Genomic DNA, 23,694 nt, shown 5'->3' with positions numbered 1-23,694 from the left:
CACCGAAATTCTTCCCAACCCCACCTTGAACGTGTCACACACTCGGAAGGTTGCCACACCCTCTCTTACGCACATTTCACCCATTCTTTGGCCGCCTCGGCGGTGGAGGTCAGAACCACGACGCCCGGCGTCGAAATCACGCGGTTTTCTACGGATGGCCGAGGGAAACATTTCACACGCGCCACTGCTCAGAATCTACGCGGAAAGGCCTCAAGGGGTGGCATAAAGGACGTCAATGAAACCACCTGTTACTCCTGGGGCACTGTCCCCACAACATTTCGCTGTCAAAAACGACAGTTTGCAGTGCGCGATGAGCAACAGAACGACGTGCTTGATAGCTTTCGACACTGTTGCCACCCTCTGGGCGTTTCAGTCCTACTCTAAGGACATCGTAGGGCTGCAACCCCTTTGAATGTGATCTGATCCCTATGGAGTGTAGTGCGACGGCAAATTTTGCTTTGGTACACGGGGTGGAACCACTAGGGATCGTTCAAAAAGATTCGACGAAATTTGGACGTGATCCGGAGCAGCAAAGGGGTTTTATGCTTTCTCAGCGCTTCTGTTTCGTGCATTCCAGTGACGTGATCACGGGGAAGGGGGAGGGGCGGCGGTGCTACATTAGCATGTGCTTGAATAAAACTGCAAAGGGTGTCTCTAAGACCCCCACCCCCAGTTTGACAACACCCTTCGCTACTACCCAAGCACCTTTGTTGAGCACCTTAAAAGTATACCTGTCAGAAACTTCGACACTAGCTGCTCTAGTGCCTGAAGGTAGTCGAAGAGATTGCCTAATCCTCAGGCGTTACAGCAGATGATCACTGGTCCCGATGAGACAAGGTTTAATAATAATTGCTCATTAAACTTGAAACTACGAGTATTAATGAATTTATCTTTGAATAAATGCTCATCTTGCTTTTAGTACCAGAATGTGTAACTTTACCTTCAGTTGCTTGAACCTAGGTAATTAGGCTATGCATGGCTCTGTTTCATAAGGATTGCTAGATGAAGTCATTGGTTCGAGGTGTATACATTTGCTCTCATGCCCAGTAGCTAACTCGCTGCAAATAATAACCTGTTGTTGTGATCCTGCATTCAAATAGACTATGTATTGTCTAGAATTGTGACTTACTAAAATAATAAAAAATATTAAAAAAAGATGAATGAGCAATTATTAAAAGTTTTCTGTTATAACGTCTGAAATTGATGTACACGCCAATAGAAAATTATACTGAATAATCCTTGTTCAAGTGCGTCAGCTCAAAAAAGAAAACAAAAAAAAAAAAAACAGAAAGTGGTCCTACTAGTACCAGTTAGAATACAGACAGAAAGATAACCTTAGAAAAAATGAAGTGAAGTTGCATTAAGTGCATTACAAGAACAGTAACAGGATCCAAGGTGTTCTAGGAACCAAGTAAATTTCATGACCACAATGCATGAATTATTCGCCAGCTCAAAATAATTCAGAGTTCAGCGTCAAAACACGAAAGATAAACAGTAGACACTCATACACTATTTAGCCTCGATTTTGTTCTGTGAGTGGAAAAGTTAAAGTTCAGACCCACGAAAAGTTAAATTCCCTTCAAAAGTTAAAGTATTCTAGAGGTCGTTCACCGCCCAGAATCTATCAGCTGAATCTCATACGATACCTATGGGAGGTCTGCCTTCTTCCAGGTACAATATAACAGTGTCCCAATCCGTTCTCTTGAGCGTTCTCTTAAAAAGACCTTCTCCACTTGACTGGAGTAGTCTTCCACCACTGTCTAAACTTATCAAAATGAAATTCACAAGATATTTAGCGATTTCCTTTTCAATAAACAGTTGAAGATACTTTTCAGATCGAAATTAAAGTTATTTGTTATCATTAAACTGAATTTACTTTGGCATTGATAAAGTAAAAAATGGCTCTGAGCACTATGGGACTTAACATCTCTGGTCATCAGTCGCCTAGAACGTACAACTACTTAAACCTAACTAACCTAAGGACATCACACACATCCATGCCCGAGGCAGGATTCGAACCTGCGACCGTAGCACTGATAAAGTAAACAAAGGTATTTAATCAAGTACATTTACAATGCGACCGATCAAAGTTGTATCCAGTTTCTTGTGTAAATGAACCACACAGATATTGCGTTATCTGCAGTTACTTTCCTAATTAATCATTCATATTTTAGGATAGGATAGCTACACTTTACGTGAAATAACTTATTACTGCAAAAGTACTATCGCCTTCCTCCAGAAATTACACCAGTGTTAGCACAAAATATTAAAATCATGAAGAGCACACCATTACATAGCCTCACTCAGCCACTGCTTGTAGGCTACCTCTCTCCGTTCTCAGAGTATCTGATGTAATCCTCATTCTACACAAAAGGCGTTACGAACCCTACACCAACTGTGTCCAAAGGGACATTTTACTGCACATTTTCTACCGTCGAAAAAGCGTTCCAGAAACGGAAATGACCAGAGAAAAAGCTTGGTAATTTCTTTAGCTGAATACCACTCCTTTCGTTGTATTAAATTACTGGTTCCTCAGGAAGAGCCCTGGCTTCGAAAACACGCGTATGAATGTTTTAAATACATAAATAGATGGTGCATAAGTTCGTTGCGTTTTCTATAAGACTCCAATCATCAATAATATATTCTCCTTCATTATTTATAGCAGTCTGGCAACCATTTGGTAAATTTCGATTCCGTGACAGTAGAAATTGCGTGGTTTTGAGGTAAAGAACTCGTCAAGTTATATTCAGAGCGTATTTTCATCTGGAAAGAATGTTCCTTGAAGGTTGTTCGATAGAGAGCGGAAAAGATGAAAATCGAATCCACGTGATTAGGTGATTAATGAGGGTGTGGAATGACTTCTCAACCGAATTCCTGTAAAGTGTTTTTTGTCAATTTGGTAGAATGCGAGCGAGCATTATAGTGGAGTAGCATCACTTCATTCGGTCTTCCTGGTCGTTGTTCCTGGATTGCGTCTGCATGACGTCTCGGTTGTTGACAATAAGTGTCAGCAGTGATGGTTACACCTCGGGGAAGCAGTTCGTAGTGCACCAGACTGTTCAAATGGTTCAAATGGCTCTGAGCACTGTGCGACTTCTGAGGTCATCAGTCGCCTAGAACTTATAACTAATTAAACCTAACTAACCTAAGGACATCACACACATCCATGCCCGAGGCAGGATTCGAACCTGCGACCGTACCGGTCGCTCGGCTCCGGATTGTAGCGCCTAGAACCGCACGGCCACTCCGGCCGGCACACCACAATGTCGCTGCTCCACCATATACGTAACATTATCTTTTGTGGATGTTCGCAGGTTGCCGGCCGTTGTGGCCGAGCGGTTCTGGGAACTTCAGTCCGGAACCGCGCTGCTGCTACGGTCGCAGGTTCGAATCCTGCCTTGGGCATGGATGTGTGTGATGTCCTCAGGTTTAAGCAGTCCTAAGTCTAGGGGACTGACGACCTCCGATGTTAAGTCCCATAGTGCTCAGAGCGATTTGAACCGTTTTGATGCTCGCAGGTACTTTGCAGGGAGTTGCTGCCTTGTTTGGGCTCAACCATTACTTTCTTTGACTTATTTTAGCATAAAGACACCATTTCTCGTCACCACTAATGATACAGGGTAGAAATAGTCGGTGTTGTTCACGAGCCAATTGATGACGAGCAAGCAGAGATGCACTTATGACCACCAACTGATTTATGTGGTTTTGGCTTAGAGCATGTCGTGCCCATACAGCTGATTTTTGAACGTTCCCCATTGCATGCAAATTTCGCATGATTTGCCAGTTCTCGAGTACACTGACGTTAATAATCGTGGATTAATGGTTTTAAACGGTCTTTATCAGAGCCCCGAATGTCTTCCTGAACGTGGTGAGACACTAATGTCAAAACGAACCTTCCTTAAAACGAGAAACCCATTTTCTTGTCTTGTTCTTTCTAGTAGCATTGTCTACCATACAGGGTGCAAATGTTTGCGGCTGCCTCCGCTACTGTCACCCCTCTATTTATCTCAGACAGAAGAATATGTCGGAAATGTTCGATTTCTCCACTTGACACTCCATTTTCCAGCGTCCACTGGTCCACTCACTATCTCCAGATGACAAAACGACAATATAAACTCAAATAGAAATAGTGAACTACAAGAAAAAAATGACTGTCGATAAAAAAACCCATATCAACGGGAATACCAACACGTTACGGACTTTTGCACGAACCTAATGTAAAAAGAAAGTAAAGTATTCAATTGCTAAAGCAACTGAAATTATAGCACGATTTTACAATAGTCTTATTACATATCTCTCACCACATTCACTTTCAAATTTTTGTTTATAAGTTGCATCTGTTATTTACAAGACACTATGGAATTGGCCGTTACATGCCGGTCCCACTCTTCCATACCACAGCCAAATGATGCAGAAGACGACACGGGATTTGGCAGGTCCTGACTGGCCTATGTGTGTCCAGCAGGGCTTTGCTTCAGTAATGGATGAGTCCACGTTCATCTGAATCATATTCATTTCGTCAGTGTGGTCACTGGAACTGCTGTCAGAATTTAATGAAATCAATAGTCTCTAGTTTCTTCAAGCATGTTAGCTGATCGAAGAGTTCGCATCTGTACTGCCAGTTTAGTATTATTTTTCACTACACATTCATTCTTCCAAGATTTTGTTATTACTCCCTTTCTGTGACTTTCAGTATTATGCCACCCTGATGTTAAAGTTTGGTTTGTAGCATCCTTTGTCAATCAATTCACTTCTGCCAGTATGTATTTTCTTTTGTTCCTTGCCACAGAGCCCTTAAATTGAACCCATCTGTGTTCATTGCAGTTTAAATGAGAGTGTTACGTAGAACTAAAATTTAAAAAAAAACATTTAGTTTAATTAATTGTTAAACTGATAAAAGGGATAACACTAAGTGAAGTAAGACCATTAATATCATTGTGTGACATGTAGCTAGACTTATTTGGATGAAAATATTTCTATAACGGCGCAACAGATCACGCGACAAACCACTGTGCATTTGTTTCTCCTTCACCTCCCCTCCCCTGTCGGCCAGTGCACTTGCCTCATGTGGCACCCGTCTCACCACATTCAGATTGTGCCATCTGGCAAGACACTGCTTGCAACATAGCGAGGACAAGCACACTGAGCCGGCTGCGATTGGTTGATACCTAGCCTCTACCATTCGACTCATTGAATCACCAAGCACAAAGTTAAAATGTATGATGAAAAAGTTTTCATTTGAAGCAGTTACTGCAGCGTATGTGCAACGTAGCGCGACTCCGATGCGGTTACATCAGGACAAACATGTAGACGAGGTATTACAGTGGCATTCGTGTCCTTCCGACCTGCGTGCGGTGAATGTGTAAATGTGAACTACGGCGACGTTATTACCAAATGCGACCAACAGGGCCAACGTTCTTTTATTCTTTTCTTGTCTGCTGAAGGACAGACGCCGGCGTGCATCCATCAGAAAACGAAGAATGTGTATGGGGGCAGCATGTCTGTCGAAAACCACCACTGAAAAATGGTACATCAAGTCCTGTGCTACTTCATGATAGCGCCCGCCCTCGTATCACAAATGTTGTAACGCCAAGCCAACTAGGTTGGGAGACATTCGAATACCTGCCCTATAGACCTTATCTCTCTCCATATATTATGCCTTCGGTCCCTTAAAATGGAATTGAAGGGTCAATGATTCCTGTCGGACGAGGATGTGCAGCAGGCAGTTACAGTCCTCTTGATGTAGTACAGCGATACACGCTGTTTCACGAAATGGCTATCATCAACTTGGTGCGTCGTTGATATGATTGCCTCAATGCTCATGGTGATTTTGCCTCATTGGCATGCCGATCCTGAATTGAACGGCCTTCCAACGGAAACTTCTTGATCGTCCCTTATATTTTAATGGAGATATAGCCCTCGTGCATATGTATTGCCTCTACCGCCTTCTCTGGAGTGGAAGTTGTTTTTGACTGCTATAGACGTGCAGTCCCGAACGAGAACGGAAAGAAAAGTGGCAGGGCAGCTGCTGGCCACAGTTACAGTGGTCTACAGCACAAACTGAAGGCGGCCGACAAAACTCTGCGTGACGAAGCACTGGCGTCCCTCTGCTTGAGTGGGAGTAAAGCGCATCTGCGCTGGCAGCCAGTAGGGTCTTAGCAATAGTAGCAATGAGGTGGTTGCTAACACCTCCGGAAAAGAATCGATGGCACACAATAGAGAACCTGGAGAAGATCAACCAGGAGATCATGCAAACATTGGCAGACTAGCGTAGCGACATATGAATACAGCAAAAAGCAAAACACTAATGGGAGAACCCAAACAAAGAAGAGGATATTAGAGTCGAAGTAATTCGGATTCACCATTGCTGAAGTTTATAGCAGCAGCCGCAGGGATGGATTTCAGACATTTGGCTTGACTGTCAGGAGACAATGGTACCCATGCAATACAGCCTTTTTTCTGTGTCACAGCCTAGAGTGGCGGATTGTTAGGTGCTTGTGATGTGCGTACTGTAAGACCTTCAGTACACACACCATCAGATTATTTGAGTTGTGGCTTTAACGAAGCAGGGGAGTGTCAGCAATATGTCTCGTGGTCTTATCGTTGCGTGTTTATCTTCTGCCGTTAGGTCATACGATAGAAATGCCACTAGCACGCTTAGAGTAGCAGATTGACGGTGACCAACTTTAAACACAACTTGATTAATTTTCACACACATTTATTAAAGTAATAACAAGCATAAAAATTACTTAACTTGGTTCGGGATGCTATTTACAATTGAGAATCTGAAGTTCCTTTGGTATTGGTACGTTAATCTTATTCTCACATATACCTCTGATACTTGACAAAAGTGTCTATAAATTTATCTTCATGGCTATGTACAGGAATATGATAGTCTTATTTGGTGCAGACTGAAACTTGACTATAGACTGGTACAGACAAATGTAGAACTCATACAGACTGGTACAGACTAATGCAGACTGGTACAGACTGATGCAGACAAATTCAGACTGGCTATTCGGAGGTCTGTACACTCGTTATAATACCTCGCGCGTTCATGTATCACTGCGCGAGTGTGATCCGCGAGGAGAAAAGGTTCTACATTAGCAGCAATCTCATTGGCTGCGTTACATATTCTTATGCGGATCGGTGGAAGCAGAATTTGGTCCGTCTCTATGGCAGCGCCAGCTCGGTGTGCAGAGGCGGACGAGCGCTGTGCCTGCGCTATTGTGCTTAGCGGGGTGCGCTCTAGTGAGAAAGTTGTGTACGTGCTGACTACGTGGAACTATGTACACTACAATGCTCCACAGTCGTTTCTCGGCTGAGTGAAATAAAAGAAAATCATGTGACTACATAGGGTTTCACAGCATAATAATTCTTGAAAGTCTCCTCGGGTATGGTGCCAGATCCTAAAATCACATTGTGAGGTAATGGGCGAGCTGCAGCGCCCTGGAAATATTCTAAGTTCGGAGTAGGCGTGGCTACACGGGCCGCTCGGCAATCCAGGGCCCAGCAGCAAACACGTAGTGCTGCACATTAGCCCAGGTCCAGCGATCGCATGGCGATTAATTCTGTCGTGACGCTGTGTCGACGAAGGAGACATGCCGGGAGTGCCAAAGAAGGCGGCCTTTGTGAAACCTTAATGGCAGACATTTCACAGTTTGTATAGAAATTAATAGTAGCCAGAAGAATCATGAAACCTCAAAATGAAAAATGTACATTACCATTATTTGCATGACGATTCTGATGGTGCAATCAGATTTTCAATATCTTTATTAGTTTAAAGTTTAGTACCTGACGATCAATTATACAAGCAACGAATTTCCAAAATCTAAACGGTTCATCAGATTTTGTCGATTGACGTGTTTTTAGAAAGAAAGCTATTAGTGTAAACCTAAATTGGTATAAATTACAGGAACGTAACTTGAATAGCACATGAGCTATTGGAGATCAAAGTGGCCAATTACTATCGATCGTGTCAGGCCATAAGTACTCCGCAGTTACACGAAGAAACGTTAGCAGCATGCTTGTAAATGTATTTAATCATCTATGTCTTTGTTTATATCCGATATATACTATTCATGAAGAAATTGGTTAAATATTTACTGTGTTTTAGAAAGCACAGAGACCTTAGGCTACTGGTCTACCTTTTGTTGCTATTCCTTTGATATATGTTTATTTAATTTGTTTATGTATTTAATAATGTGTGTTAGAGCGTGTTTATGGTCCAGCCGTAGGAATATTTATTTAATTTCAAGTTATTTAAATGTAAATCCAGTATTTCGAATGTGTTTGGTTATGTTTGTTCAAAATGGCTCTGAGCACTATAGGACTTAACTACTGAGGTCATCAGTCCCCTAGAACTTAGAACTACTTAAACCTAAGGACATCACACACATCCATGCCCGAGGCAGGATTCGAACCTGCGACCGTAGCAGTCACGCGGCTCCAAACTGACGCGCTTAGAACCGCACGGCCACACCGGCCGGCGTTATGTTTGTGAGGGTACGTTAGCTTGCAGACATGGAGGGAGCGGTCTAGCCAATCACAGTGCTCATTACTAGGAGAGACGTATGGAGGTTGGCGAGGAGCATCGTTTCCGGAGAGGACAGGAGTGAGTTCGGAATGGAGCGGCGCGGGACTACGACACAGGACTCGGGGACGCTGGACGCGACGGCGCGACTGACGCACGGTCGCGGAAAAAGACTTGCAGAGTGGGTTTTTGCGCGTCGTCGCGAGAGATAGAAACACTTCGGAGTGCCGACTTGTGAACTTGAGAGCTTTCCGTGGTTTCTACAGTGAAGACGTAGAATGCGTTTAGAAGTGAATATCTCGCGAGTTATGTTGTCGTTCACAACTAATTACGTGCAGTAGGAATCTACTGTTTCCCTGTTATTCAAATTATATTTTTTTTTAATTGCTGGACCATCGACACCAATAAGTGTTTTGCAGAAATATACCACACTCTCAGAAGTACTTCTGCTATCGTACTCAGCATTTAAAGTCGTTAAGATAGTACCTGCAGAATGTATTTATTTGCAAATCTTTCATTTATAAAAGTGTATATTACGTTCAAAATTCGCAATTGCCGAGTAATAGGAACCTTCGACCATTCGATTCATGTGTGTATTCTTATCGTATACTACAGACTCAGCAATACTTGGCAACTACGTATCCCAGCCCCTAGCAACGAAGCCAGCCAAATCTTTTAATATTTCGACTCTGAGTCAGTGGGTACGTGGTTGAGGGACATCACACCATCAAAATTTCATTCTGTTTTTTGAAAGACCTCAACATGAATCGATATTTCGGCGATCCATCTGTCCACCATCTTCAGAAGAAAGCTGCTGCCGCTGACTCCTGCTGAAAATTGATGCCAAGACTGCAAATCGTCCCCCTATACACGCCACCGTACCGTACACTGCTCATGCATTGCCCGTCACAGTTGCTGCCCTCCAAGACAGGCAGATGGCTCGACCTTAACAGAATACCGGCGGCAGCGCTATATCGCACTCGAGAGGATTTTTCAAAAATGGTTCAAATGGCTCTGAGCACTATGGGACTCAACTGCTAAGGTCATTAGTCCCCTAGAACTTAGAACTAGTTAAACCTAACTAACCTAAGGACATCACAAACATCCATGCCCGAGGCAGGATTCGAACCTGCGACCGTAGCGGTCTTGCGGTTCCAGACTGCAGCGCCTTTAACCGCACGGCCACATCGGCCGGCAGAGGATTTTTCAACACTAAGGCTGGCCGCACCGAAGAATTTTGTGTTTTCATGTGGGATAGTACACATCTCCACGTCCTGCTACAGTGTGACAATTATTGAACTACATGAAAGAAAAACGTAAATTACTGTATGAAAACGTCACTGCAAATATTCGGATGTAGGATATGACATTTTCGATATGCTTGCCATCACTGACGATGATATGGCGCAGACGAATAGTGAAATTATGGATGACCCGCTCAAGTGTCGGGACATTGATGCTGTCGATGACCTCCTGAATGGTTGTTTCAGCTCAGAAATGGTTTCGGGTTTATTGATGTATCCTTGTCTTTAACACAGCTCGAGAAAAATGAGTCGCATGTGTTCAGATCCAGAGAATATGGCGACCAATCGAGGCCCATGCCAGAGGCCTCTGGATACCCCAGAGCCAGAATGCGGTCCCCAAAGTTCTGCTCCAGGACATCAAACACTCTCCTGCTTCGATGGGGTCGAGCTCCGTCTTACATGAACCACATCTTCTCTAAATTAGGGTGACTTTGGAAAATGGGGATGAAATCATATTCCAAAAACCTTCACGTACCGTTTGGTGATCACCGTGCCACCAAGGAATATCGCATCGATTAGTCCGTGAATGGACATTGCACACCACACAGTCCCCCGTTGAGGGTGAAGAGACATCTCGATCGCGAAATGCGGATTCTAAGTCCCCCAGATACGCCAATTTTCCTTATTGGTTGGCTAAGCGACTTAACTTCTGAGGTCATCAGTCGCCTAGAACTTAGAACTAATTAAACCTAACTAACCTAAGGACATCACACACATCCATGCCCGAGGCAGGATTCGAACCTGCGACCGTAGCGGTCGCTCGGTTCCAGACTGTAGAGCCTAGAACTGCACGGCCACTCCGGCCGGCTTTTGCTTATTGACGAACCCAGCCAGACGAAAGTGGCCAACAATAACGAGGCACGTGCACATGCGCATACTAATTCACTTCATGCCTTGGCACCTGACTTTCGCTCCCCTTCATGCACCTCTGGGGATGGTCGATACCACCCAGCGAAACACGCAGTCACACTTTACCGAAATAACTCAAAAGATGTATGAATCAAAACACGGATTCTAAAGATATAACTATCAAAACGCGTTTTCATCAACTTTAATTTTGCCAGTTAACTTTAAATAACAGATGGCATGAAAATATTCCAATAGATCCAGTAAAATGGTCAGCTGTGAAGCTGTGTCAGCTATGTTGACTAAACGTTTTTTAATGTTAATTTTCTGTTTCTCCACTCTGAGAAATATTAATGTGTCTTTTTCTTACTGTTTTTCATGCTTTCCAGCAGGATTTCTCTCTATATTTCACTTATCTGATTTTCGGTGTTAACCGAATTTGAATGATATATAATATTTTTGTGAATAACCAGTTGCATGCCTCCGATCTAAACACAATAACATGTAATTTCAGATCGTCAAATTAAAAATGGGACATTCAAGTAAAAAGATGTGTTTTGTATGTGCTAAAGAAGTGTGTTTAACATTTAGCTGTAAAGATACCCTACCTTAAAGAGTGTGTAGATATATACACATCATTTGAAATACAATAAGATGTGCGTACTTTCTGCCAGATACGTTCTCAAACTCACAGATACAGTTATATCAGAAAATTTTACAATCTCACCTGATACTCGATAAATTTCTGCAGATGCTCATAGTCGTAGTCCACCATGTTTGTTTATTACCCTGCCAAAACTTTTTGTTGTCTTACTTGTGGATCTGCAGTCCACCTTGCCTCATAACCGATTTACTTGACAGTAAGTGTGCCACAAAAAGTGTTTTCCCTGTTGTGTCTCACAGATATCAGCAAAGATGTGGTGTTGAACTTGGACCTGCGGAGGTCGCTGTCCCGCAAGCAGCTGCCTCAACGCTTGGACGACTGGGTGGAAGTGGGCGACGGAATGCGTGCACAGGTTCGCATGTGGCTCCCGCCGGGGCTCGACCCAGAGGGCTCCGAGAAGAGGCCCGCCATCGTCGACGTGTGAGTATAGGCGGCCCTCCGCTGCTCTGAAACCCTACACTTCCAGCAACAAAATCCTACAAGCTCGTTGTTTCCCAAGGATTCGACAGAGTATTCCTCGCGGACCCAGTTGGTCAGATGCCAGGGCACAAGGTACTGCCGGCCGCTGTGGCCGAGCGGTACTAGGCGCTTCAGTCCGGAACCGCGCTGCTGCTACGGTCGCAGGTTCGAATCCTGCCTCGGGCATGGATGTGTGTGATGTTCTTAGGTTAGTTAGGTTTAAGAAATTCTAAGCTTTAGGGGAGTGATGACCTCAGATGTTAAGTCCCATAGTGCTCAGAGCCATTTGAAGCATTTTGTTCACAAGGTACTCAGGGTAATGTGCTTTCGCCGATGTAATTCTTGCACGGTATGCTACGCACTGGCACCAAGATTCACCGACAGCAATTTTTCAATATCACCAACAATAGAAAAACCACGCTACACTATACTTTGAGGTGTCAAAAATCACGCGATAGCGAAATGCATATACAGGGTGTTACAAAAAGGTACGGCCAAACTTTCAGGAAACATTCCTCACACACAAATAAAGAAAAGATGTTATGTGGACACGTGTCCGGAAACGCTTTATTTCCATGTTAGAGCTCATTTTAGTTTCGTCAGTATGTACTGTACTTCCTCGGTTCACCGCCAGTTGGCCCAATTGAAGGAAGGTAATGTTGACTTCGGTGCTTGTGTTGACATACGACTCATTGCTGTACAGTACTAGCATCAAGCACATCAGTACGTAGCATCAACAGGTTAGTGTTCATCACGATCGTGGTTTTGCAGTCAGTGCAATGTTTACAAATGCGGAGTTGGCAGATGCCCATTTGAGGTATGGATTAGCACGGGGCAATAGCCGTGGCGCAGTACGTTTGTATCGGGACAGATTTCCAGAACGAAGGTGTCCCGACAGGAAGACGCTCGAAGCAATTGATCGGTGTCTTAGGGAGCACGGAACATTCCAGCCTATGACTCGCGACTGGGGAAGACCTGGAACGACGAGGACACCTGCAATGGACGAGGCAATTCTTCGTGCAGTTCACGATAATCCTAATGTCAGCGTCAGAGAAGTTGCTGCTGTATAAGGTGACGTTGACCACGTCACTGTATGGAGAGTGCTACGGGAGAACCAGTTGTTTCCGTACCATGTACAGCGTGTGCAGACATTATCAGCAGCTGATTGGCCTCCACGGGTACACTTCTGCGAATGGTTCATCCAGCAATCCTCATTTCAGTGCAAATGTTCTCTCTATGGATGAGGCTTCATTCTAATGTCATCTAATTGTAAATTTTCACAATCAATATGTGTGGGCTGACGAGAATCCGCACGCAATTGTGCAATCAAGTCATCAACACAGATTTTCTGTGAACGTTTGGGCAGGCATTGTTGGTGATGTCTTGATTGGGCCCCATGTTCTTCCACCTACGCTACGTTATCATGATTTCATACGGGATACTCTACCTGTGCTGCTAGAACATGTGCCTTTACAAGTACGACACAACATGTGGTTGATGCACGATGGAGCTCCTGCACATTTCAGTCGAAGTGTCCGTACGCTTCTCAACGACAGATTCGGTAACCGATGGATGGGCAGAGGCGGACCAATTCCATGGCCTCCACGCTCTCCTGACCTCAACCCTCTTGACTTTCATTTATGGGGGCATTTGAAAGCTCTTGTCTACGCAACCCCGGTAGCAAATGTAGAGACTCTTCGTGCTCGTATTGTGGACCGCTGTGATACAATACGCCATTCTCCAGGGCTGCATCAGCGCATCAGGGATTCCATGCGGCGGAGGGTGGATGCATGTATCCTCGCTAACGGAGGACATTTTGAACACTTCCTGTAACAATGTGTTTGAAGTCACGCTGGTACGTTCTGTTGCTGTGTGTTTCCATTCCATGATTAATGTGATTTGAAGAGAAGTAATAAAATGAGCTCTAACATGGAAAGTAAGCGTTTCCGGACACATGTCCACATAACATATTTTCTTTCTTTGCGTGTGAGGAATGTTTCCTGAAAGTTTGGCTGTACCTTTTTGTAACAGCCTGTATACAGATAACAGTAGTATCACGTACACAAGTTATAAAAGGGCACTGCATTAGAGGAGCTTTATTTGTACTTATGTTATTCACGTGAAAAGTTTTCCGACGTGAATTTGGCCGCACGACGGGAACCAAAGGACTTTGAACGCGGAATGGCAGTTGAGCTAGATGCACAGGTCATTCCATTTCGGAAATCGTTAGGGAATTCAATATTTCGGTATCCACAATGTCGAGATTGTGCTGAGAACATTAAATTTCTACCTCTCACCACGGATGACGCAGTGGACGACGGCCGTCACTTAACGACCGAGAGCAGCAGCATTTGTGTAGAGTTGTCAGTGCTAACAGACAAGCATCACTGTGCAAAATACCTACAGAAATCAGTGTGAGACGTACGAAAGCGAATCCGTTTGGACAGTGCGGTGAAATTCAGCATTAATGGGCTATGACAGCAGGCGCGAGAACCTTTGCTAACAGTACGACATCGCCTGCAACGCCTCTCCTGGGCTGTTGAATGTAACGGTTGGACACTGTAAGGCTAGGAAACCGTGGCTGATGGTAGGTTTCGAGTGTGGAGCAGACCTCGCGAAGCCACGGACCCAAGTGGTCGACAAGTCACTGTGCAAACTGGCCGTGTGTGATCTGTGTTTACATGGAATGGACTGCTTCCTCTGGTCGAACAGAACTGATCATTGACTGGAAATGATTATGTTCGACTACTTGCAGACCTTTTTCCGCCATTCGTGGACTTCATGTACCCAAACCAAGATGTTCTGTGTCTCAGGGCCACAGTTGTTCGCGACTGGTTTGAAGAACATTCTGGGCATTTCGCGCCAATGATTTGGGCATCCATATCAGCCCAAATGAGACCCATCGAACGTTTGAGGCACACAATCTAGAGGTAAGTTCGCGCACAAAATCCTGCACAGCAATTATTTGGGCATCCATATCAGCCCAAATGAGACCCATCGAACGTTTGAGGCACACAATCTAGAGGTAAGTTCGCGCACAAAATCCTGCACAGCAATTATTGACGTCTATAGAGGCAGCATGGCCCGATGCTTCTGCAGGGGACTCTAGACGACTTTTTGAGCCCATGCCACGTCGAGTTGCTGCACTATCCCGGAAAAAAGCAGGTTCCGATAAGATATTAGGAGGTATCCCATATTAGGAGGTATTACCTCAATGTACATCCCGCTAGAAAACTGGAGCAATTTCTCTTGATTTATGTCGCCTGGGATTTCGAGAGCTGGCGGCCGGAGTGGCCGAGCGGTTCTAGGAGCTTCAGTCTGGAACTGCGCGGCCGCTACGGTCGCAGGTTCGAATCCTGCCTCGGGGATGGATGTGTGTGATGTCCTTAGGTTAGTTAGGTTTAAGCAGTTCTAAGTTCTAGGGGACTGATGACCTCAGATGTTAAGTCCCATAGTGCTCAGAGCCATTTTTTTGAACCATTACGAGACCTGTGGCGCACAGTTTAGATAAGGTGCTTGAAAAGTTTACGGTAAAAGTAAACGTTAAACGGTCTTTACTGGGTACCTTCCGACAAGAAACTAATTATTTTAGTGCAATAAAACACACATCTTATAACAACAACGAAACTCGTATCGCCGGCCGCGGTGGCCGTGCGGTTCTAGGCGCAGCAGTCCGGAACCGCGGGACTGCTACGGTCGCAGGTTCGAATCCTGCCTCGGGCATGGATGTGTGTGATGTCCTTAGGTTAGTTAGGTTTAAGTAGTTATAAGTTATAGGGGACTGATGACCTAAGATGTTAAGTCCCACAGTGCTCAGAGCCATTTGAACCAAACTCGTATCACATATTCAAAGTAACAAAGTACGTGTTACAATGTTGCATATAATTTTTCCGCGCTCTCTTATATGCCACTTTTATCCGTTTTGCAATGAGTCAGGCAGTCAGCAGTTCATCAACCAGTCCCATTTCAGTTTCTGCTGGAGTATCACACATCAACGACTTCAAGCAATTCCGTAGGAAGAAATCCATTGGAGTGAAAATCGGACGATCATTCTGGTCATGATACAGGACATATCACTGTAATCCAGTGATGAGGGTGAGTGCAGTCACTAATGGTTCAAATGGCTCTGAGCACTATGGGACTCAACTGCTGTGGTCATCAGTCCCCTAGAACTTAGAACTACTTAAACCTAACTAACCTAATGACATTACACACATCCATGCCCGAGGCAGGATTCGAACCTGCGACCGTAGCGGTCGCGCGGTTCCAGACTGTAGCGCCTAGAACCGCTCGGCCATAGTCACTAATATCGAAGTAGTTTGGTGAACCGTCGTGCCGAAACCACTTAACTGATCTTGTGCAACAATACCAGTCCACACACTGACACAAAATTGTTTTTCGTTATCTGAGCTTGGCACGTGGATCTTCATCATTCCATGCATGGCTGTTGTGCGAAAGACGCCTCTTCCGTGAACAATGCTATAGCGTCGATATGGTATTGCAGGACGCTACCGTTACTACGTCCCATCCACGCACGCCCACTGCTCTTCCGTCCAGTCCCACAGTCTTCGAGCTGCATTAGTCATCAGAATGCCTTTCCCCTGTGAGCATAATAGCGACAGCAATGCCATATAGCGTATACCACAGATACTAGTCAGTGAAATACATGATGCACCAAATGGGAATGCCACTCGAGAGGCGGTTACGGTTCAACACTTCCAACTACACTACTGGCCATTAAAATTGCTACACCAAGAAGAAATGCAGATGATAAGCGGGTATTCATTGGACAAATGTATTATACTAGAACTGACATGTGACTACATTTTCACACAATATGGGTGCATAGATCCTGAGAAATCAGTACCCAGAACAACCACCTCTGGTCGTAATAACGGCCTTGATACGCCTGGGCATTGAGTCAAACAGAGCTTGGTTGGCGTATACAGGTACAGCTGCCACATGCAGCTTCAACACGATACCACAGTTCATCAAGAGTAGTGACTGGCGTATTGTAACGAGCCAGTTGCTCGGCCACCATTGACCGGACATTTTCAGTTGGTGAAAGATCTGGAGAATGTGCTGGCCAGGGCAACACTCGAACATTTTCTGTATCCAGAAAGGCCCGTACAGGACCTGCAACATGCGGTCGTGCATTATCCTGCTGAAATGTAGGGTTTCGCAGGGATCGAATGAAGGGTACAGCCACGGATCGTAACACATCTGACATGTAGCGCCCACTGTTCAAAGAGCCGTCGATACGAACAAGGGATGACCGAGACGTGTAACCAATGGCACCCCATACCATCACGCCGGGTGATACGCCAGTACGGCGATGACGAATACACGCTTCCAATGTGCGTTCACCACGATGCCGCCAAACAAGGATGCCACCATCATAATGCTGTAAACAGAACCTGGATTCATCCGAAAAAATTACGTTTTGCTATTCGTGCACCCACGTTCGTCGTACACCATCGCAGGCGCTCCTGTCTGTGATGCAGCGTCAAAGATAACCGCAGCCATGATCTCCGAGCTGATAGTCCATGCTGCTGCAAACGTCGTCGAACTGTTCGTGCAGATGGTTGTTGTCTTGCAGACGTCCCCATCTGTTGACTCAGGGATCGAGACGTGGCTGCACGATCCGTTACAGTAATGCGGATAAGATACCTGTCATCTCGACTGCTAGTGATACGAGGCCGTTGGAATCCAGCACGGCGTTCCGTATTATCCTCCTGAACCCACTGATTCAATATTCTGCTAATAGTAATTGGATCTCGAGCAACGCGAGCAGCAATGTCGCGATAAGATAAGCCGCATTCGCGATAGGCTACAATCGACCTTTATCAAAGTCGGAAACGTGATGGTACGCATTTCTCCTCCTTACACGAGGCATCACAACAACGTTTCACCAGGCAACGCCGGTCAACTGCTGTTTGTGTATGAGAAATCAGTTGGAAACTTTCCTCATGTCAGCATGTAGTAGGTGTCGCCACCGGTACCAGTCTTGTGTGAATGCTCTGAAAAGCTAATCATTTGCATATCACAGCATCTTCTTCCTGTCTGTTAAATTTCGCGTCTGTAGCACGTTATCTTCGTGGTGTAGCAATTTTAATGGCCAGTAGTGTAAATACCCTAGAACAAGCCACATTCAATTCAGCAGTGAATCAACGGCAGTTGAGGTACAACCCACTCTTAAAATCCAGCAGGACACTGGTCGCATACGGCAAACGGTGATCTTAGGCGTACGGTAGCCGTCTGTCTATTGCAAGTCGTTAAATCGCCTGTTCAAACTTGTGATAAGAATAATACCATCAACCACGTCTTACTTAAGTATTGGGTCCATGCTTAAGTTGGTACCGATTTTGTCTCGCATGTTGGTATTCCAGTTGCTATGGCTTTATTTATCGATTGTCATTTTTGTGTGTAGTTGATATTTGAGTTAACATTTTGTCATTTTGCCATTTCGAGGTAGGGAAGTGGAGCTGTGGACGGTAGAAAACGGAGTGCCAAGTGGAGAAATCGGAACATTTTCTATATATTCTTCTCTTTGATTTCAATAGACGGTTGAGAGTGGCGGAGACAGCAGAAAGATTTGACCCGTGTATGGGGATAATGCCATTAGACAGAGCATGTCAAGAAAATGGTTTTAAAGTGGATCGTTTTGACATTAGTGACTCTCAACGTTCCGGAAGATCTTTGGGGTTTGGTGAAGATCGTTAAACGCATTAATCCACAACAGATTATCCTCGTCGTGTACTCGAGAACTGGCAGCTGTGACGAACTGTGATCATCCCATCGTCGTGAGACATTTTCACGCAATGGGGAAGGTTCAAAAATCGAGTGTGTGGGTACCGCATGCTCTAAGCCAAAAATCACAAAAATCAGCATGTGGCCATATGTGCTTCTCTAATTGCTCGTCATCAATTGGCTCGTGAATAACACTGACCATTCTTATCGTACATCTGGTGACGAGAATTGGTGTCTTTTTGCTAAGGTAAGGAAAAGAAACTGACGACGGAGCCCAAAAAAAAGCAGCAACTTGTAACCCTATCTCTAATACGAGGGTCACTCCAAAAGGAATGCACACTATTTTTTTAATCCATCTTTTATTCTACATGTTTTAAAGTTTTACAGTGTGTAGATACATCCTTTAGGAATAATATTTTCATTTCTCCACATAATTTGCATCCCTCTCAACTGCCTTACGCTATCTTGGAACCAGCGCCTGTATACCCGCACGGTAAAATTCTGGACCAACCTGTTGGAGCCACTGTTTGGCAACGTGCACAAGGGAGTCATCATCTTCAAACCTTGTTCCATGAAGAGAGTCTTTCAGTTTCCCAAAGAGATGATAGTCAATTGGAACTAGGTCAGGACTATAAGGCGGGTGTTTCAGTGTTGTCCATCCGAATTTTGTAATGGCATCCATGGTTTTTTGACTGACATGTGGCAGTGCATTGTCGTGCAACAGCAAAACATCCTGCTTTTGCCGGTGTGGTCGAACACGACTCATTCGATCTTGAAGTTTCTTCAGTGTCGTCACATATGCATCAGAATTTATGGTGGTTCCACTTGGCATGATGACCACAAGCAAGAGTCCCCCCGGTGTCGTTTTGAATTTTTTTTCTTGGGTGAATTTGCATGATGCCACTCCATTGATTGCCTCTTCATCTCTGGTGAAACATGATGGATCCATGTTTCATCACCTGTCACAATTCTTCCAAGAAATTCACCTCCACCATTCTCGTACTGTTCCAAAAGTTCGGTGCATGCCGTTTTTCTTGTTTCTTTGTGAGCCACTGTCAACATCCTGGGAACCCACCTGGCACAAACCTTTTTTAAGGCCAACACTTTCAGGATTCTGCAAACACTTCCTTCCCCTATCCCAACGTAGTGTGACAATTCGTTCACTGTGATGCGTCTGTTAGCAGTCACCAATTCGTTAACTCTCTGCACATTGTTTGGAGTGTGTGCAGTACGAGGCCTGCCGCTGCGAGGACAATCCTCAATATTGCCGTGCCCGCTTTCATGACGTAACCTGCTTGCCCACTGACTAACTGTACTGCTATCGACAGCAGCATCTCCATATACCTTTTTCAACCTCTTATGGATGTTTCTCACTGTCTCGTTTTCACAGCACAGGAATTCTATGACAGCACGTTGCTTCTGACGAACGTCAACTGTAGCAGGCATCTTGAAGACATGCTGTGATTGTGCCACTAACGAGAAAAGGTTGAACAAAGTTTAAAAACAAGCGGGAGGGATGTACCTACACACTGTAAAACATTAGCACATGCAGAATGAAAACTCTATTTTTACAAAAATTGTGTGCACTTCTTTTGGAGTGACCCTCGTATTATTATCTTGTATGCTTTTACCAAAATAACAGAAAAACCTTCCTCTTTGTTGTCGCGTGTACTGTACCCCAACAGAGCAAATAGTCCTGTTACGGGAAAAGCCACTATCACCCTCCTACTAAAATTATATTTAGTTTCCAAATAAAGTACACAATGGGAGATCAGTCCTGTTTATAGGAAAAGCTAATCAGCAGAGTTACCCTTTTTACAGGATTTGACTGTGTGATATGTCTAATGGATAAGTTAATCAGACTATTAAATTCTTTTCATAAGATTTTACTCAGCGGTTACGTAGAAACGCAATATAAATAATATTATACTGAGGCTAGGACAACTCAGTTCCTAGTTCATTTAGTGGTTTAAAACATATACTAATGGTCGCCAGCCTATCCAAGCAATGAAACACTGAAGTACTTTCTCCCTACTGTTTAATTTGATTCTTCAAATTAATATTACTTCGCGTAAACAATGTTGGTGCAGACACTGAAATTTCTTTTTAACTACAACACACTTATGCATCACGTTTTTAAAAGGGAAAAAGCCCAGCAGATATCTTCAAGGAAGCTAAAAAAAAAATTGGCCCGGGGGGGACATATAGAAAATCATTTTCTATAATAAACAAACTTAAATCTAAATTACTTAAATACTGAAGCACACACTTTTTATACTGATCATTACACTTCAAGAAAACCTCTGTGTACTATACCCCAGCAGAGCAAATAGTCCTGTTACGGGAAAAGCCACGTATCACCCTCCTACTAAAATTATATTTAGTTTCCAAATAAAGTACACATTGGGAGATCAGTCTTGTTAATAGGAAAAGCTAATCAATAGAGTTACCCTTTTTACAGGATTTGACTGTGTGATATGTCTAATGGATAAGTTAATCAGACTATTGAATTCTTTTCATAAGATTTTACTCAGCGGTTACGTAGAAACGCAATATAAATAATATTATACTGAGGCTAGGACAACTCAGTTCCTAGTTCATTTAGTGGTTTAAAACATATACTAATGGTCGCCAGCCTATCCAAGCAATGAAACACTGAAGTACTTTCTCCCTACTGTTTAATTTGATTCTTCAAATTAATATTACTTCGCGTAAACAATGTTGGTGCAGACACTGAAATTTCTTTTTAACTACAACACACTTATGCATCACGTTTTTAAAAGGGAAAAAGCCCAGTAGATAACTTCAAGGAAGCTAAAAAAAAAAAAAAAAATTCGCCCGGGGGGACATATAGAAAATCATTTTCTATAATAAACAAACTTAAATCTAAAATGCTTAAATACTGAAGCGTACACTTTTTATACTGATCATTACACTTCAAGAAAACTTCTTACTGGAATTTAGTTTCAAAAGCTATTATTCTTTGAAATAACTCTGTATAGCCGTTTACCAGATTCAAGTAACTTAGCTACATGCTGACTGAATTTTACATAAGCAATCTTTTACTATAACACGTTGCAATAGTGAAGAAAACACAAAAACAAATTGAGTGGTGCCTCTTTATATTAACTTGGCACTTCGTAAGTCTATGAAATAGGATACTCTGATTCATCAAGCACCAGGAAGGAACCCTATATAGGTGCATGATTAGGATGAAATAACGGGGTGAACCACTTTCTTTAAAGTTCAAGAATGATTATTAAAACACAGTTTAAATTAATGGTTCACGCTGTACAAAAATAAACTTACTATAAAAAAGTATTATGTGGTGGCTGGAGGCTTGGGCGTGGCGAAAAATTATGGCGGCTACACTACCCACAGTACGGCCTGCAAGTCTCTTTCTGTATGGGCTTAATTTCTCTTCTTGGCGTCGTCCAATTTTACATACATTAGTCCAACAAATCCCAGCTGTGCCGTAAGCCGTTTGCAGTCTCCATCCGAGGCATTTTGTGCGAATTCACGGGCAAAGCTTCTCCTGCTCCACAAAGGAGTTGCCTCAATCACTGCTGCCTACAGACTATGCGACTTACTTCCCGCGCTTGCGCGCCAATTCGCCCTTACCACCTTTTCCACTCCCCAGAGCCACTTTCGTTTTAAACAAAAGCACACTGGCTTTTACATAACACCTATTTTTTATATTGCTGCTAAGCGTGACTAATTCTTATATTGTCAAATTTACAACAACATGAACAATTTATACACACAAAATATTTTTAAATACGGAAGGTCATCAGAAAATTATTTAACATAATAGACAATTTACGCAGTATTTTACTTACATTATTCACATACAATAAAAGAACTTCAACCGCCAGTATAGTACACTTTACAATACATAAGCATAAAATGTAGCGCCAATATGCGAAAATTTTAAAGCAAAAAAATACAAAAAAATTAAATGAACCATAAACAAATATTGTTATAAGCTCCCCGTACAAAGACCTGCGTCCATCCACAAACGATAATACTATGTATCTGGTGGAAAAGCGACGACGTGGTGTACTAAGAATTGCTCCCCCGAGATGTAACCATCAGGGGTGACATTTATTGTCAACAACTAAGGCGTCTTACAGACGCAATCCAAGAACAACGATCAGGAGAGCTGCGTGAAGTGATACTACTCCACAACGGCGCCCGCCCACCTTCTGCCAGACTAACAGAAAACACTATATAGGCGTTGGGTTTGGAGGTCAATCCACGCGTACCTTATTCACCTGATCTTGCTCCCTCAGATGTTCACTTTTTTCTGCTCCCTATCGAAGAAGCTTCAAGGAACTTCCCTTCCGGATGAAAATACGCTCCGATCATGGCTCAACGAGTTCTTCGCCTCAAAACCAAGTTACCCCAGACTTGGGAGGCTGTTTTTAAATAGTAAAGGAGAATATACCACTGATGACTAAAGACTCTGTTATGTTTGTTTGAACATGCACGAACCCAAAATCATCATAGTTGGCCGGCCGGAGTGGCCGAGCGGTTCTAGGCGCTACAGTCTGGAACCGCGTGACCGCTACGGTCGCAGGTTCGAATCCTGCCTCGGGCATGGATGTTTGTGATGTCCGTAGGTTAGTTAGGTTTAAGTAGTTCTAAGTTCTAGGGGACTGATGACCTCAGAAGTTAAGTCCCATAGTGTTCAGAGCCATTTTCATCATAGTTTCGTTATCATTAACCTCGCCTAGAACTTGTATGACATTTGCATTGCCATCTTCTGGCTGCATCAGCGCACCCTGTCTGTGTCTAAAGAGTTTTACAACGTTATCTAGGAAGAAATTCGTCGTACGGCTCACTGTGAATTGCCTCGATGACATCACAGTAACCGGAACCAATGCACTCCACGATATGCGCAGCATTCAACGGGTATTCTCACTGTCGCAATAGAAAGGTCGGCATTACTACCCTCAGAAAGGCATCCGAGCCAAACTCAGATTTCGAAGCTATAGCTACAATTATGGCAGTCCCTTCGTGTTATTTACCTAACTTCATTTTACGGTTGACGCAATGTGCAAGACTTGGATGGTAGTGAGACGGTAGTTTAGATGGTAGTGTGGCGGTGTTGTGACATACCCGCCTTTTTAATCAAT

The 23,694-nt window shown here is 43.8% G+C and overlaps 1 protein-coding gene across 1 annotated transcript in view; it reads left to right on the top strand.

The window, feature by feature from the left end:
* LOC124615884 (venom dipeptidyl peptidase 4-like) overlaps positions 1–23,694 on the top strand; it is a 109,815-nt gene that overhangs the window by 25,000 nt on the left and 61,121 nt on the right. The window contains exon 3 of the mRNA XM_047144052.1: positions 11,587–11,767. Coding sequence (XP_047000008.1) covers positions 11,587–11,767 — 181 coding nt within the window. The remainder of the gene's footprint in view (positions 1–11,586; positions 11,768–23,694) is intronic.

This window comes from Schistocerca americana, chromosome 5 (genome assembly GCF_021461395.2).
Source record: "Schistocerca americana isolate TAMUIC-IGC-003095 chromosome 5, iqSchAmer2.1, whole genome shotgun sequence".
Lineage (NCBI taxonomy): Eukaryota > Metazoa > Arthropoda > Insecta > Orthoptera > Acrididae > Schistocerca > Schistocerca americana.
This window is presented reverse-complemented; position numbering and strand designations above follow the sequence as displayed.